This window comes from Lissotriton vulgaris, chromosome 5 (assembly GCF_964263255.1).
Source record: "Lissotriton vulgaris chromosome 5, aLisVul1.2, whole genome shotgun sequence".
NCBI lineage: Eukaryota > Metazoa > Chordata > Amphibia > Caudata > Salamandridae > Lissotriton > Lissotriton vulgaris.
The window spans coordinates 685,129,055-685,147,541 of NC_141693.1; the positions used below are offsets into that span (position 1 = coordinate 685,129,055).

General features: G+C 47.1%; 1 protein-coding gene across 1 annotated transcript in view; it reads left to right on the plus strand.

Annotated features, from left to right (window-relative positions):
• CDH23 (cadherin related 23) overlaps positions 1-18,487 on the plus strand; it is a 2,828,172-nt gene that overhangs the window by 1,688,343 nt on the left and 1,121,342 nt on the right. The window contains exons 22-23 of the mRNA XM_086919477.1: positions 11,022-11,211; positions 12,743-12,888. Coding sequence (XP_086775603.1) covers positions 11,022-11,211; positions 12,743-12,888 — 336 coding nt within the window. The remainder of the gene's footprint in view (positions 1-11,021; positions 11,212-12,742; positions 12,889-18,487) is intronic.

An 18,487-nucleotide genomic window follows, 5' to 3' on the forward strand; every position in this document is an offset into this window, starting at 1 on the left:
TCCTGGCGTAAGTTAACCCCCTCCAAGTCAGGTGCCATATCTCTAGGTGCGCGCACTATGCTGTCAGCACTAGATATCTTAATGTTGCTGCCACCATCTGAGCTGGACTCCACCTCCAACTCAGCAAAGCTCAATCTCTGAGCTACACATATTTCTTGTTGCTGGGCTGAAGCCCTCCTGGCCTCAAGCCCCTCAAGCTCCATGTCAAGTTTCCTCATTCTTAAGTCATGCGCAAGCTCCATTTTCATTTCTTCCAGGGCCAACTTCTTGGTTTCAAGTTCCAGATGGATTTTTAATTCTGCCAGCTTCCTTTCATGATCTCGGGCGGCCTGTCTGTCCGCCAGCTCCTCTGGTGACAGACCTCGGCCAGAAACACTGCTACCCAATGGGGAGGTCGCACCCCTCCACTCTGGAGTTAGGGGTCCCTCCAGCTGCTGTTCTGCATCCTCAAATTCAAAATCCTTCCCAGGGGCATTCCTTGCCTTGACCCAAGCCCTCAGCGCCTTTTGGAACTGCTCCCTTCTGGAGAGTCCGGTCATGGAAATGTTCAAATTTTTGCAGAAGCTCTTGAGCTGTTTCCCGGTATAGTTTTCTAGTTTCTCCCAATCACAGTCAATAGAAGAAATGGATGGTGCCTTTTCCATTTTCACTGACACAGGCATGACTTCAAAAAACACATGGATATCTCTTCTAGCAAAACATAAATCAAAAAAGGTCTGTGGCTAAGTTACTGGACCGTAATCCCTGTGTAGTGGTCAGAAGCTCAGGTATAGATATCGCAAGTGTAAATTCGAAAATCCTCACCGCTGCCTCCAATGTAGGAAGGGGGAGTCTCTAGTTGGCGCAGTGCAACACTAGCGGCAAGCAGGGACTCTCCTCTTCCTCGTCAGGGCTGAGGGTTACCTTCCAGACAACCTCTGCTTACCCTCTAGGTAGTGTGGCTTAAGCAGTCGTAGGCTAATCTTTGGGGCATATAGGTTAAACACTTGCAATAGTACACCTTTACAACCAACCCACCACACAACGAGACCAGACTGTATTCTGTAAAAATATATGTCTTTATATAGATTTTAAGCAGGCTTGTGACTACAGTCAACGTACTTTACGATAACGGTTGCAAGTTACTCAGTTCAGGTTACCACAGTTCTTTCTAGCAGTTTAAGCGTTCTCTTAGGGCCCTCAGGCCGATGTCAACAAAAGTTCTTGGGGAGCAGGCGGCTTCCAGGGGATCTGTCCCACGTCGCGTTGCCTTCCCGGGGTCGCTGTTCGTTGCAGCTCTCAGCCGAGCAGTTCACGGGTCATCCGGGGCAGCGGTGTTCTGTGGCGGCAGGGTCCTCTTCTCGTCGTCCGCTCCGACCCTGGAGGCGGCGGCTGTGTGGTGGCGGCAAGTGGCAGTACGGTGCCCAAGTGCAGGACGTACCCAGCCAAGTGCCGGTGCAGCTGTGCGCTCACAGCTGGGCTGTCGGGCAGGCTACCGACCTTGCAGATTCTCACGGGGCAACTGTCTGTCTTTGCAAGTGGGTTGGCTGCTCGTAGCGCAGTCAACTCGAGAGCTCGGACCGGACGGGTCCTCCTTTGCTTTGCTCTCGGGCTCCCGGTGCAGTTGCGGTCACGGTGTTCGGGCCAGCGGCGGCTGGTCCTTACTTTGCTTGCGCCGTTGCTTTGGGCCCCGGTCACGGTGGTCAGGTGGATGTCGTTGCCTTGGAGGAGATTCCTCCGTCGGTACTGCAGCGATGGCCAGCACCCGCAGTCGCTTTCTTTCAGGGTGTAGCGCCCACTGGTCCTGGGGCGCTGGTCAGGGGGCAAGTTCAGTTGCAAGCCCTTGGAGATCTTTTTAGCAGAGTTTGGCACAAAGTAAAGCAAAAGTCTTGTCGTAGTCTTTTCTTCTTCCTCTCCTTCGGCAGCAAGGCACCAGACACAGGCAAGAGTCAGCACCCTTCCTTGTCTCTCACGGTCCTTCTCGTCGGGCAGAGTCCTTCTGTAGCCCAAACAGCATCTAATTCTCAAGGAGCAGGGCTCCTTCTTTTATAGGCCAATTCTTTTGTTCTCGCAGGCCAGGGGGGCCTTTGCATAGCCACTCTCAGTCCTTGAGTACCCCGGTGGGTGTACTCCGGCTTCTGCTTTCAGTGTGAGGGGCAGGCGCATCAGACGCCCCACAGGAGGTGGAGCCAGCATTGTGCGGACAGGGGCGGTCAGTGTACCTTGTTGATGGGGGCTTCGCCCTTCCTGGGCCAGGTGCCGGCCGAGTCATCCGCCGCTCCCCAGGAGGGTGGAGCCAGCATTGTGGTGGCCGAGCACAGCTACAGTTCGAGTCAAGCGGCACTCCTACCTCCCACTAAGGTGTAATCTGCGCATTCACCACCTGTCATCCCCCCAGCCCTGTCACTCACACGTCCCAGACAGTCGGATACACATACCAGCAGAGGCGGGCTGAAATGGTTAAGCAAGCAAATGCTAACTTTCTAAAAGTAGCATTTGCAAACCCAGGATACTAAAATAAACTTTACTAAAAGAAATATTTTATCATCCTGAGTTCAGGCATACTAAACATGACTCGCTACCATGCTCCTTGAGCCTGCCGGGATTATAGGGTGTAATAATTCCGGCAGCTCAGTCTGGCCTAATAGAGCAGGTAGCCTTCAATAGTGAGATACGGTTTTGGTCATAAGTCACTACTAGGACATGCCCCACACATCAGGGCTTGTCCTACCTTACACCTAAAACGCACCCTGCCCGCAGGCCTACCATAGGGGTGACTAATATGTAGTCAAGGGAAGGTTCGAGGCTGGTAAGTGGGTGCACTCGCCCAGCTAGCGTGGCAGTACGAGACCGCACGCGGGTTCTGCGGTCGCAGTTCCCAGACACATCTTTACGGCTGCTTCGGTGGGTGGCGCAACCGGCGCTGCAGGCCCACCAGTAGTATTGGCATCTACAAGCCCCGGCACTCTTTAGTGCGCATTACTAGGGACTGACAGTAAATCCAATGAACCAATCATGGATACCAATCGCATGTACAATTTACAGTAGGGAGAGCATATGCACTTTAGCACTGGTCAGCAGTGGTAAAGTGCCCAGAGTCATTAAACCAAACAAAATAGGTCAGAGAGAGTATTGGAGGAAGGCAAAAAGTTTAGGGATGACCCTGCCCAGAGGCCCAGGTCCAACATATGCTTTCAGTTTAAACGACTCCACGAAGGCTCCTTTGCGAGAGTTAGGTATGGCAAGAATGGGCAACTGAGGGCAGGGTTGTGTGCTCGAGCCAACTCTTTTCTCCCTCTTTTTAAATGGGCTGATAGAAGACCTTCTCGCTGTCAAGGATATAGACTCCCCGAAATTGGCTTCCCGTAGATTTCCCGCATTAATGTTCGCAGATGACACCCTGCTGCTCTCAAATTCAGCTATGGGCATGCAGCGTGTGTTAAATGCATTTAACCAGTTTTGTAAAAAGAGGAATCTTGTGTTCAACATTAATAAAACCAAATACATGGTTTTTAATGCTAATTCCATTAATTGCCCTCATCCGATGATGTAGGACAGACCCTTGGAAAGGGTACCTGTCATCGATTATTTGGGACTCACGCTGAATGACAAAATGGGGTGGGGCCCTCAGATGGATAAGGCTAATTTAAAATTAACGCAGGCTGTGGGGGGAATTTTAAAAGTTCAGAATAATTGTGTTTTAAAAATTATAAGCCCACTTCTTGAAATATATAAAGTCCAAGCTATGTCAGCATCCCTATATGGGGCGGAATTGTGGGAGCACAGACTTTCTAACGCCCTCACATTAACTGAAAATAATTTTATCAGACAATTCCTGACCCTGACGAAAAACACACCACTAGTACCGCTAAGGATGGATTTAAATATTCTTCCAATCGCTGATGTTATTGCAACACGTCCGCTGCTTTACTGACGGCGGTTGTGGAGTACTCCCGAGCTGGCCAGCTATAGGGAAGAATTAAAAGCGGTAATGATATCACTAGGGGCAGGCAGTATACCTTGGTTATCATTTGTAAGGTACTCTTTTAGCGCAATTGGTATGGAGAATCTTTGGATAAACCCTGACGTTTCCTGTTTAGCTACTCCTAAGAAAACTCTGACAAATGCACTGAAAGAGCACAAATTAATGGAAATTTTTCGGTTAGCAAATCTATCGAGCCTTACATACGGGTGTCTAGATTTTAAATGTCATTATGAATTTGAGCAGGTGCTAGATTCTAAACAACAGACTTTAGCAAAAAAGCTGTTCCTCCAATTTAGATATGGAATCTCCCACTACACGCAATCACAAACAGGTGGGCGGGGGTTCCAAATCGCCCTTGCCCTGGATGCCTAGCGGAGGAGGAAACTGTAGCCCACGTAACCCTCTTCTGCGCGGCATATGCATCTGTCCTAACTTAAAAATGCAACGTATGCGACTACTGAAAAAGGCATTTAATGACAGAGGTATTCGAACGTGTAGAGGTGCAATATTTAAAGGACTCAGCACGACTGACCCTCAGCTGACTTGTAAAATAATGAAATTCTTACTGTATTATGAGACAAATTTTAAATTGGCATCATGAGAAGGACAGTGCTGTTACTTTATTGGAATTATATAATTAATATGCTGGTTCAGTTTAAAAAAAATATATATAATTATTTTTAAATAATATTTTATAGTGACATTATATTTGTAATATTATATTGTTATGGTTTTAATTAACTTAAACAATAAAGACATTCATTCATTCATTCATTCACTCGTATTGTATAGCACCCTCTTTTCCTTACCTAGTGTCATGGTTAATCTATGGAGCTTTTAAATCTAATCTGAGGTGGAGGGAGATTTAGTGGTATGTAATTTGGGATTGGGAGATCAGTGCGGTATTTTTAGAATTTTATGAATTTGTATTTGTAATTAAAATGTTTAAAGTGTGTTTTACTTCTATGAAATTCCCATAATGATGATTTTTAAATAATGGTATTATTCTATTATGCCTAAACGCCAATGTACGTTATTAATTTATACCTTTAATTTACTTTGGATCTGTAATTGTCGAAATTAGAATGTGCTTTTATGGTTATATCTAGCCGCAATAAAGTTTTTTGAATTGGAATTGGAAAACACAATTCAGACTCTTTAGTTTTCACTTTCATTTGCTAGGGAAAGCTTATTTAACCCGTTCGGTGCGTCAGATGGCCCCCAGCCGTCCGACGTCACAGTGGGCGTGTGAGGAGGAAGGCCACTGGGGTCCGAAACACGCCTACTCCATAAATCACCCGCACGCCGCGGTCAATGGTTTAATATTACACAGGAAACACACATAGTGTGGCAAAAAGACTGGGTGTACAATATTTCCAAACCCTGGGAATGCAGGCTTTTCTACTTCAAAATTACATTCCTCGCAATAGGGTGCAAATCATCACTCACCAAAATCCTAAAATGAAAAGTGAGAGTCAGAGGAACTTTGTAGGTGATGCTCTCTACCATTGTGACAAACAGGAATTTGAGACGGAGACGAGATAAAAATGTCCTTGTCAACGAGAGAATAGTGTCCTGCTTATTCTAGCAGATCCTGAGGTAATTGTACCTCACCAGGTACCTCCTACAGTTGGAATTCGATTGTTGTCTAGGGATGAGAGGGAGATTGTTTAAATAATAATAAATGGGTCTTACCTTCACAGGTTCCTGTTTCTTGGTTATTGGGTGAGGTTTCTCTCCCTCCTACCTTATAGAACTATCATTGATTCAACATTATTGTTCCAGATGGGAGAGATATCTTAGTCGTATATAAATTAAGCGTGAAACTGAACTATGCTCTTATCCAGGCGATAGTCAAGATGTAGAATCTGGAAGATAAGAGGTGACGGCTATACCTGTTCGTGAATAGAAGGAGAGCATTGAGGTAGCGAGTTTCTTAGCCAATATGGCATCTCTAGGTTTACTCCGGACCCACACATTCAGCTGGCCACATGCTGAACATCAAATTTACCAAATCCTCCCTCATAGTTGCTGAGTCTGGTTGTCCACTGATGTTGCCAGACCATTCCATGATCCCTTTTCGGTTGAACAGCTTCCCTAAACAACATTTAGCAGGTTGCTCTCTGAACAATCTTCAAAGACGATGGCACAAAGTCACGTATGAACCCTGTAATAAAATATATGTCTTTCCAGTTTTGAATGGACATATGGACGTCACTATGAAACTCAAGGCTTTTAATGATACAGTGTGTGAGGTATTAGATAGGCTGGCTCCTGTGACAAATCAGCTTAGTAACCCTCGTAAAAAAAAGTGAAGACTGGTACACTGCTGACCTGTGCAGGAAAAAATCTAGTTGTAAACGATTATAAAAATCCTGCGTAAATCCAAGCTGGAAAATTATAGACTTAAATTTAAACTGGCCCTCGCCACCTACCATAAGAATTTAAAAAAGGCACGTAAAGATCACCTCATCACCAAACATAATCAGGAAGGAAATTCATCTAAGGAGCTTTATCAGATGTTGAACTTCTTTACTAATCCCTCTGCTTGGACCCAACAGATTACCCGAACACAGGAACTATGTGATAATTTAGCTGTGTACTTTGATGATAAAATCAATTCAATTTACAATCAATTTTCTCAAATCACTGATCTTCCATCTCTGAAGCTGTACCGCTCAAATGCTTAGGTAAAGCCCTGAATTATTTTAATCCTATTCAAGTCGCGCAGTTGGAAGCCTTTCCAAGAATAGGGAAATCCGGATCCCCTCTGGTTGTAATGCCTGCCCATAAATATGCTATCCTCGCCCCTCTCCTAGCCGCTCCGATTGCTGAGATCGTGGATACCTCTTTAAGTGACGGTAGTCTGCCTCTTGACTGGAAAACCTCCCAAGTGCTTCCGATTTAGAAGAAAGAGCTGGTACCAGCTGAAGTACTTTCCAATTATCGCCCCATCTCGCTCTTACCGCTCCTGATTAAAATGGCGGAGAGTCATGTTAATACCCAACTAATGAAGCACCTTGAAGACAATGGTATACTTGATCCTTCACAGTCTGGGTTCAGACCCAATCACTCCACAGAGACAACTCTCATCAGGGTCGCTGACTATATCAAACTGGTCCTGGGCGATAATAAAGTCGGGCTCCTGCTTGGGCCCGACTTTGTTTAACATCTATGTGGCCCCCCTTGCTAAAGTCATCGGGGAGTACGGCTTCACACCATTCTCCTATGCAGATGACACTCAACTACTCCTGTCATTTGATAAAAACACAGTGCTGGTTTAACATAATTTTCCTAAGGGCATGTTAGCCATATCAGAGTGGATGGCATAGCATTTCTTACAGCTAAATGCGACTAAAACAGAAACCTTGCTGTTTGGCGTGGCACAAACTGCCTGGTCCCCTGAGTGGTGGCTGACAGTGCTGGGCCCTGCCCCTCTCCCTCTTCGGTGGCCAAAGATCTGGGGGTCCGACTGGATGTTCAGCTAACTATGAAGGATCAACTTTTGTCCACTGTAGGGACCTGTTTCCATACTTTGAGTCTCCTCCGTAGAGTGTTCTTATGGCTGCCCCTTTCTGTACGCAGAACCCTAATTCAGGTCCTGATCATTGGCCTCCTGGACTACTGCAATGCTCTGTTGGCACTGCAAATGAATCTCTGCCTAGCAGACTACAGATTGTCCAAAAAGTGACAGCATGCTTGGCCCTCAAGAAACCACCACACACTTCTCCCGGGCCACTGTTGAAATTCCTCCATTGGCTCCCTATCCCCCAGAGAATAAAATGTAAGCTCTGCTGCCTAGCCCATAAAGCTCTCAATGGTGCTACCCCAAGCTGTCTGGCTGACAAGGTTAAAATTTACCATCCAAACCGCTGTTTCAGATCGGAAGGTAAGGGGCTGTTAGTGGTCCTGCGCTTTAGAAAAATCCGATCAGGAGGCAAAACAGTTGCCTATCTGGCTCCAAAATATTGGAACACCTTACCCGAGAACTTGCACAAAAGGACCAGTCTTACTCGCTTCAGGAAGCTCCTGAAGACGAAATTGTTCAAAGTCTAGTGGTGGTGACTTGTGCCCGTCTGACTCTCGCTCTGCGTCAGCGTGGAGATACCCCTTCAGGGGTGATTCCTGCGCTTTACAAATATCATACATACATACATATATAACTGGCAGTTGTCAATTACTTCGGGAACTCTACCCCTGTGGGCCTGGCTCTTTTTGTAGGGTCTACCTAAGATTTTTTCCTTGCCAAATCCTTTTTTGTTGGCATTAGGACTTTGCGGACTTTACCACTGCTAATCAGTGCTAAATTGTGTGTGTTCTCTCCCTAAAACATGATAAAATTGGCACTGCACCTAATTGGCACATTTAGTTTGCTTGTAGGTCCCTAGTAAATGGTACTACATGTACCTAGGGCCTATAGAATAAATTCCACGAGTGGCCTGCAGATCTCATTGTGCCACCCACTAAAGTAGTTTTTAAAAAACATGTCTCAGGCCTGCCACTGCACATGAATTTTTAAACTTCCACTTCAACCTAGCAAAAAAAAATATTTCAAGGCCTAAACCTTCTTTTCTAATACATATATGTCACCTCTAAGGTTGGCCCAAAAGGCAAACAGGTCAGGGTGTATTGTATTTAAAAAAGTAGGACATGCAGGTTTAAGTTTTACATGTCCTGGTAGTGAAAAACTCCTAAAGTTGTTTTTCACAACTGTAAGATGTGTCTCGCCCATTGACCAACATGGGGTTATCTTATCACAATTGAGAAGTGATAACTTTTGATTAGAAGCAGATGGAGGTATGCTGTTTAGACTCAAATGAATTGTAATTTAAAATCCTCTTTAATGGTAAAGTTGTATTTTAAATCACAATTCTGAAAATGGCACTTTTAGAAAATGGCATTTTCTTGTCCTAACATGTGCTCCTTCTGCCAGTATTTTGGATCAAATGACTGTGAATGGCTCTACTTTTGAGGTTTGTGTATTCTTTCAGACAGTGACACAAAAGAGGATCAGGTGTGGACAGGATAGGCTATCCTGCTAAGATGGGTGGGGCAGAACTGTACCCAGCCCCACATACATGTCAAAGGTCTTTGCCTCCTGTACACACAAAGGAACTTGACACTAGTCATTTGTCACTTCAGAATTCTTGGAGCCTTTTCAGGGCAAGGGGAGAACTTTACAGAACCAGATTTGGGGTAGTATGAGGACTCACCCCCCACTTCAAATGCTGGCAACAATGTATAAAGATTGCCCAGCTGCTTTAGGGCTGCCTTGACCTGAAGGAAGTGACCCAATTAGGGCCACCCGGGTCACTCGCGACCACGTCTCAGCCTGCCATACAAATGAGGAGTCGGTGAGACAGTAGATAATACAAACCAAGTATATTTTATATAGGTACACTCGAGCTGAGTCCATTCTGACCAGCCTCCTGGGGTTGCTGCAGAGGGACTGACTTCAGTAGGCATGGCAATACATCATGTACAATTCAGAACCAATAAAGACACACCCCGACTGGAAATTTCCAGTTGGCAGCTGGTGAACAAAGGGGATACAGAAGGATGAGCTCCGATCCTGAGACCGGGCACATGCTATCTCAGCACCAAGGTCACTCTGACTGTGCCCGCCACTCTAAGGGTAGGAGCAGGCCTATCTAGGGGAAAAGGTATGCACTAACAAGAACAGTGTATTCATTAGTACAGCAAGGCTCAACCTTGGAGAAACAAAAACTATTGTAGCTGCTTTCAGCTGGGGCAGAGATCCAAAAGTTAGTTCCGATCATGGCTCAAAATGACGGCTGAATATAAAATGGTACAGCGAATACTAACTTAAGACGTACAATGCATGAACAATACAGCCAGAACATTTTTATTCCAACACATCCCCAGAGGTCTGCCCTACGTCTCAAGGACTTCCCTGCTCTCTAAGAAGGAAGACTGGACCTCTTCCCTTCATCGCAGGCTACCTGCGTGACTCCAGAGATCAGTTAACTGACCTCCTGCAGAGCTACAGGGACACAAAAAGCTCCAGAAGCCTCCATGTACCTACTCAGCTGATCTGCTGCAACTGGATCTGCAACTGGACCTGCCTGAGCCTTGCTGGCCCCTGCTAGCATGAGCCCTTGATCCCCAACAAGTGTTTCCACAGGTCCTGCACCCTTGGTTGGCATCAGAGTGCACTTTTTTTTACAAGAAAAGGTGAAATCCTAAAGTATTGGGCTCTTAGCAAACGGACAAGTTTGCAATGAGACAGCGCGTGGACTATGCTGCCCATGACCACCGCCAACGCAAAACTCTAGGGAACTCAACTCTTAATATTACAGTAATAGCTAGCAATGAACAGCAATGCGAGATCTGCACTCCGTGTTACAGCAACGACAGCCAGGGGCGGCTGCCAATGTGAAGCTCCAGCACAAACCATCTGTGATGTCCGTCCTGGTCATCACCCTACAGTGATGTCCATCAGCAATGCCATGCCTGCTTTTCGCACTACAGTTACGACCATCCTTGACGGTCTTCTTGCCCCTCACAGTATCCTCATACACAAACGTAACTCTTTGCGCTTGATTTTGAGAAGGTAACTTTTTCAGCGGATTGGCCTGGTCTCTCTTTCCGGCCCACGTTCCATTGTGTGTGCCCTGAATATTTGACTTTCTCCCGTTCTAACATGACCAGTTGACCGCGAGTGGCACCTTGTGTTTTTAGGTGCTATATCTGTCTAAAACTTTGAAATTGCATATTCTGGTTCTACTGATTGGATTTTTGTAATTCTGGTGTTGTTTTATTTATTAAAATGCACTCTATTATTCTACATTGTTTGGGGATTTTTTTGTATGTTGTGTTTTCACTTTATTACTGTTTGTGTGCTGCATAAGTACTTTACGCATAGCCTTTAAAGTTAGGCCTGACTGCTAATTCTTCGCAACCCCTTTACACATACCTGATGAAACAAAGGCTGTTAACCCATCACTGGGATTGTTCAAACACTGATTTGTAGTGCGTGAATATTCAACTCCATTTTTGACATCTGATGACCTTTCTCCACATTTTCCTGATTCAGGTGATTGCATTTGATCCAGACCTGGCTGAGAATGGCTCAGTAGTCTACAGCATAAACCCGCCAAACAAGTTCTATGCCCTGAACAACACCACAGGAAAGATTCGCACAACTGGGGTGGTACTGGACCGGGAGAACCCATCCCTCATAGAATCGGAGATGATGCGGAAAATTGTAATCTCAGCAACTGATCGTACGTTTTTCAAATGTTTTGTCTTGTGGTGTTTACATGCGAAGAATTCACCTACAATTACCACTGTCCTATATAATATAAAATATTAATGCACAAAAACATTGAAGCATGATAATATGACTGCAAAAGTACTAGTCACCCCAATGAGTCTTCTTCTTCAAAGAGGAGTATATAATTTTAAAGGCCCAGAGAACATTAAATGCCTTATCCCTCTACCTACAAAGTTATGCAGCACCAGCATGGTTTCACCTTCCTTAATAGGGACCTAAATCAATTTAACTTCTAGCAGTGTTGGACACTCTGCTTACTACGACTTCAGTAAGGAAGAAAGTCATCAATCCACCAAAGCCCAAAAGTGAGAGAGCACATCAAACGAGGATAAGCCAACCACATCCTGTAATGTTAAAATGGTCTATATAGGAATTGGAAGGGTATGGCTTGTCAAAAGTACCAGGCTGAAATCACCAAGTACAGTTTACTTCTTTATGCACTAGAAAGTTGCAGGAACAAATACATGCTATACAACACTATATCCTAAGGAATATATATCTTTGCCCAGGGTCTGGCTAACTGCCAACATAACTTCCTGTAAAGTGTCCAGAGCACCACCAACACCCAACGTTAAGATCATGTACACAAATAGAGTGACAAGTCACTGCACACATCCTCCTCACATACCCGCACTCTACCTCCTTGCAATGGACAACACGCTAGGGTAGAAATACACTACACTCCTCCCCACTGCTTCAAGTTCAAGAATGCCAATTATCCAAAGGACAACATCAAAAAAATTCTCATCATACAGTGTACAACTTAAAATTCTGTGGCAGCAGAAGTGGTGACAAACCCGACTCTAACAGGCCCAGTACAGAATGTTAAATGGAAACCTCCCTTCTTCCTAGAACCAGAGTGAGAATATGCATTGTTATTTATTAAGAGTGCAAAAACACTCAGATGCTACCCTTAGCAGCACAATATTACACTTAAACGTCAGCAATCATGCCCATACAGCATAACAACACCAATGCAAATCATACTCCTGTGAACCTGGAACAGGGGCACAGACCTTACGCGCCACTCAACACACACCAGCTACCTCAGGCACTTAATTACCTGCCCACCAGGTAGACGGATACAAATTTTCACTTACTTGCACACACTCAATGGATCCCATACACTGTCCACCATAAGTAATTCACCCCCTGCCCATCCGACCCAATTACATAGACTCTTCATACATCACCTCTCACAGGTAGCTTATTATCTAGCTTTCTGGCAAACCTACAGCGCTCTTGAGACATCACAAACTCTGGCAGTCGTCATCCTGTCCATCCAGCAAGCCAACAGTGCTCTTGATCCATCAAACAAAACAGGAGTTTGCGCAACGTCCGCAGTTTACAGTACAACTTGTAAAGAGGGCCCAAGAGAAGGGTGATGACCTGCATGTGTATGCAGTCTCTTGCCAGACTTCTTAATATGATGTTCTTGGTCGGAAGCCTTGGAATGCTCACTTTTCTCTTCTACTCTGCAGGGGGGAGGCCACCACTACGGGCCAGCAGCAGCGCTACTGTCTTTGTCAATCTGCTGGACCTCAACGACAATGACCCCACATTCCAGAACCTGCCCTTTGTTGCCGAAATACCTGAAGGAGTGCCTGTTGGATCGTCGGTGTTTCAGGTATAGCCGTCCTCCCACGCGCCAAACCTTGTTTGTTGCGGTTGTGGTAAGCAACCCACTATCAATGTTGGACCTCATAAGTGCCAAGGAGCACCAGCTGATAACTACTGTCCCTCAGACAATACTCGCGGTACCGGTAACAATGTGAAGGCAGGTTTACCAATTTATTACAGGTGAGACCTGGAGATCCCTTTTAGCAATGTGCAGTTACCAGGGGAGCCAGATATTCCAGGCCTGATTCATATAGTAATTCCCAATTCTACCATGGCACTATGCTTGAGGATTTCAACTGTTTTTAACAGCCAGAGTCCTCAGGCGAAGGTAGCCATGTCTGTGGTAAATCTGCAACTTTGTAACTGTGATGGGGCCCGTAACAACAGTTACAGGCCTCATCGGATTTAAATATATCCTCGGAATGGGGTCTGGGGTGTCCACAGGCATGTCCTAATAGATATAGTCGGCTTCTGGTGAGATAACCTAAACAAATGTTTTTTAAACGATACTCTTTACCTAGTCTTCCGTTAAATTAGCTCCAATTTACAAATTGCCTGCTTTGCTGTTGCGTCTTGCATTTATATACATATTGTACTAGCAGTCTTCTTTGTTGTCCATTGTAGACGTATTTGAGTGAGTTGCAATAAAATAACAATTTGTGTGCTGAGTTTGTTCTAGTTGTGTGTTAAGCAAAAACACCATATATTGAGAGCAGCAATGGAAATGACTCCGCTGCAACCTCTGGTTTACCATGTACAGGTAACTGAATGAACCCTACCACCCCCACCTCCCCCAGCCCAACATATGGGAAACAATCGTGATGTGGCTAGATATCCCCTCTGGAGTGCAAACTATCATTTGCACCCAAAAAGGGATTTCATTAAGTGTACACATTGCACTACCTGTCTTAAATTACATTAGCGAATAGAGTAGACACATCCTCTGATTTGCAAACCGTCCACAAATGCAAATTATGGGGGTGCAATTTGCACCCGATTTCTATGAGTCCATCACGATTTTCCCACGCTGGATCGAAAAGGGCAGCTGGTTATTTCACAGGCCCATTGCTTTTCTCCTAAGCTCCTCAGCAACCACGGTCTTTAAGTAAAAGTCTAAGAAAATTGGAAAAAAAACATTGGATTTGGTTTAAAAACTACTGATTCGACCAGTAAGCCCATATTTCTAAGGGAATCTCTTGGGACACATGTCATCCCCACCCTGAGAGCTACTGGCACGCATGGGTTTGGTAACTTCAGGGGGCCTAGTCACCGTGAGCTGCATCTAAATATGCAGGCATTAATATGCAAGCAGCAAATTGCTCCTTGCAGAATTGCAAGGACTTATTCCCTGCCTGTAGACCCTCGTTCACAAAATAATTTGTAAACTGGGGAGGGCTTGGTTGGCAGACCAAGTAGAGAGAATACTGTGCCAGCTCAAACTACATTGTACACTTAACTTTTAGAATTCTTTGGCTTCCATAAGTCACTTGAGGGTATGGGGTAGGGCATGTTCACCTCTTCTGCCCTCCAGCCTTTTGGTCCAATGAATGGGCTTCTGGGAATAGGCCTCAAAGACATGGTTGAAGAAAATGTGACATGATAATCTCTGTTCCTTTTGGATTGCCCAACCATGCGAGGTTCTGCAGCTGCCACAGCTCTGGCCCAACCAAAAATGAAGTATATACACTTGGCCTGCCCATATTTACAGATTATTTGGCACAGTCACATTTTTCGTTTGTGGATTCATCCATGCACACAATGCTCTATTCTGCACTTGATAGAGCTACAGATTGCAACCAAGTGTTGCCAAAAAGTCACACTTTGCCAGTGATTTTTGCTGATGCTGTACGACATCAGCAAAGAACCTAAGAATAAAGGTGCTGTGACGCGCCCACTAAACGTATATATATTGACACACTCACGCATGTGACACGGTTAATGCATGAACCAGCGGAAGGATGCATGCTCCATTCTTCTTTTTTTTTTTAACTAATCCAAGTTAAAAAAGAGAAATGTGTTTTCTGGATGAAAATGTTTTTGCTCTGCGGAGTAGCCCTACATCAAATGGCCGCTGTCAAGCCCTCCAAAATTATTATTTTTTTTAAATGTAAAGGTCCATGAGAGGTCTGGTGGACAACAGAGTAGTCAGTGAGAGAGCGGGGGACGCAATGTAGATGGGATGAAGGAATGACAGAGGCACTTGTCACTGGCTCCAGAGGAGACCAACAATTTTTTGAAAAAAAACAGAAAGGGATGGGTGGGGGAAGAGAAGGTGGAGTAACATAGATAAAGCAGGGGTCGGGCCGGTGTTTGGGTGGTGGGAAGCAGCACATGAACGAGAAAGCTAGAAAGTACATTAACTCTCATCTAGCAACGAAAGAATAAAAAGGAGAAAAAAAGTTCAATTAAAGTGAGCAGTGGAAGAATACTAGTCATCCAATCCAAAGGTTGCTAGTAGACGATCGTCCTGTTGAGGGTCACCGAATAAGAAGCAAGTGAGAGTGACACTAAAGCCAACCATTGGTAAGTTATGGGCGATCTCTAAGCCCAATATAGGTTGTTGGTATGGCCCACAAGAGACTTTTGCCTACAAACAGCTAACAAGTGTTTGATAGGCAAGACATAAAACGCTTTGTGAATTAGGCCTAATTACCCTGCCACTGCTGGTTTCCCTTGGTCAATCAATCAATCAATCACTGCATTTCTAAAGCGCGCTACTTACCTGTGAGGGTCTCAAGGCGCTGAGGGACTGCTACTGATCGAAGAGCCAGGTCTTGAGAAGTCTTCTGAAGGCCAGCAGGTCCTGAGTCTGTCGTAGGCTAGTAGGGAGAGCGTTCCAGGTTTTGGCGGCGAGGTAGGAGAAGGATCTTCCGCCGGCGGTGATTTTCTGGATACGAGGAACTGAGGCGAGGGCGAGATTGGCTGGGCAGAGGCTTCGGGTGGGGGTGTGGAAGCTGAGTCGGTTGTTGAGGTATGTAGGCGTGGTGTTGTGTAGTGCTTTGTGTGCATGGATGAGGGGTTTGAAGGTGATCCTCTTGTTGACGGGGAGCCAGTGCAGGCCTCTCAGGTGGGGTGTGGTGTGGCTGCGTCGGGGGACGTCGAGGATCAGTCGTGCCGAGGTGTTCTGGATTCTTGTAATCGTTTCAGGAGCTTGGTTGTTGCTCCTGAGTAGAGGGTGTTTCCGTAGTCAAGTCTGCTGGTGACGAGGGCCTGGGTGACGTTTTTTCTCGTGTCGGGGGGGATCCATTTGAAGATCCTGCGGAGCATTTGGAGGGTGTTGAAGCAGGACGCGGAGACAGCGTTGACTTGCCTGGTCATGGAGAGGGTGGAGTCGAGGATGACCCCCAGGTTGCGTGCATGGTCTGTGGGTTCTGGGGCTGAGCCTAGTGATGCGGCCACCAAGAGTCGTCCCAGGCTGATGGGGTGGGTCCGAGAATGAGGACCTCCTTCTTGTCTGAATACAGCTTCAGTCTGCTGTCTTTCATCCAGTAGGCTACGGCCTTAATTCCTGTGTGGAGGTTGGCTTTGGCGGTGTGGGGTTCTTCGATGAGGGATATGATCAGCTGGGTGTCGTCGGCGTAGGAGATGATGTTGAGGTTATGTTGTCGTGCGACGTGAGCGAGCGGAGCCATGTAGATATTGAACAGCGTCTGGCTGAGGGAGGATCCCTGTGGGACGCCGCAGATGATCTCGGTGGTTTTTGAGTGGAAGGGTGGGAGGCGGATGCTCTGGGTTCTGCTGGAGAGGAAGGATGTGGTCCAGGCCAGGGCCTTCTCTTGAATTCCGGCGTCATGGAGGCGTGCTGAGAGGGTTCAGTGGCAGACTGTATCAAAGTCTGCTGATAGGTCCAGGAGGATGAGGGCTGCTGTTTCTCCCTTGTCCATCAGGATCCTGATGTCGTCGGTGGCGGCAATGAGGGCGGTCTCGGTGCTGTGGTTGCTGCCAAAACTGGATTGGGAGGGGTCCAGGATGTTGTTGTCTTCGAGGTAGCGGGTTAGCTGTTTGTTGACGATCTTCTCTGTCACTGTTGCCGGGAACGGGAGCAGGGAGATTGGCCGGAAGTTCTTGAGGTCCTTGGGGTCCGCCTTGGGCTTCTTCAGAAAGGCGTTGATCTCAGCGCGCTTCCAACTTTCCGGGAAGGTTGCTGTCTCGAAGGAACTGTTGATTGTTTTCCGGAGGTGGGGCGCGATGGTTGTGCTGGCTTTGTTGGGGACGTGGTGAGGGCAGGGGTCGGATGGGGATCCGGAGTGGATGGAGTTCATGGTTTTGACGGTGTCTTCGTCGCTGACGTGGGACCAGGTGGTCAGGAAGCTGGTGCGGGTGGTGGTCGCAGGGGTGGTGGACTCGGTGGCTGGCGCCCGGGTGTCGGTGTTGAAGCGTCGTGGATTTCGGTGATCTTGCGGTCAAAGAAGGTGGCCAGTGAGTCGCACAGGTCTTATGATGGTGGGATGTCGTTGTTGTTGGAGCTGTGGTTGGAGAGTTCTTTCACGATGCTGAAGAGCTCTTTGGTGTTGTGTGCGTTGTTGTCTAGGCGGTCCTCTTGGCGGCTCTAATGAGTTGGTGGTGTCTGCGGGTGGTGTTCCTGTGGGCTGTGTGGCTGTCTGGTGTTCGGTCGTGGAGCCATGTCTTCTCCAGCTTCCGACAGGTACGCTTGGAGATCCGGAGTTCTTCGGTGAACCAGGCGGCTTTCTTGTTGGTGTGGTTGGTTGTGGAGGTCTTGAGAGAGGCAAGGGTGTTGGCGCAGTCGTTGATCCATTGTTTGAGGTTGGTCGCAGCGGTGTCTGCGTCGGTGGGGTCAGCGGGTGGTCTCAGGGCGAGGGTGGTAGTCAGTTGGTCCTTGGTGACCTTGCCCCAGCTGAGGCGTGGGAGCTGTTGGGTGCTTTGGGGTGTGGTGGGTTTCCTGAAGGTGAAGTGGACGCATCTGTGGTCGGTCCAGTGGGGTTTGGTGGTGTGGTTGAAGGAGACGTAGGGGCTTGTGGAGAAGATGGGGTCCAGCGTGTGTCCGGCGGCGTGCGTGGGTGTCGTCACGAGCTGTTTGAGTCTGAGGTTGGCGAGGTTGTCGATCAGGGCGGTGGAGTTGGCGTCGTTTTTGTTCTCGAGGTGGAAGTTCAGGTCCCCGAGGAGGATGTAGTCCGTGGAGGTGAGGGCGTGGGTGCTAACGAGGTCGGCGATGGTGTCGCTGAACTGTGGTCGTGGTCCGGGAGGTCTGTAGATGAGTGTTCCTCTGAGGGTGGTGTTGGGGTCGGTGTGGATCTGGAAGTTTATGTGCTTGGCGGTGGTGAGGGTGTCGTCGGTGTTGGTCGAGACTCTGAGGGTGTCCTTGTGAATGATGGCGATTCCCCCTCCCACTCCGTTGGTGCGGTCTCTGCAGGAGATCTTGTAGCCCTGTGGGATGGCTATGGCGATGTCTGGTGCTGAGGTGGGGTTCAGCCAGGTCTCCGTCAGGAAGGAAACGTCGGGGGCGGTGAAGTCTAGGAGGTCCCAGAGTTCGATGGCGTGCTTGCGAGCGGAGCGGGTGTTGAGGAGGATGCAGCAGAGGTGGTTGGGTTCTCTGGTTGGTGGTTTGCCGGGCTGGATGCTGGTGAATCTGCAGTTCCGGCAGGCGA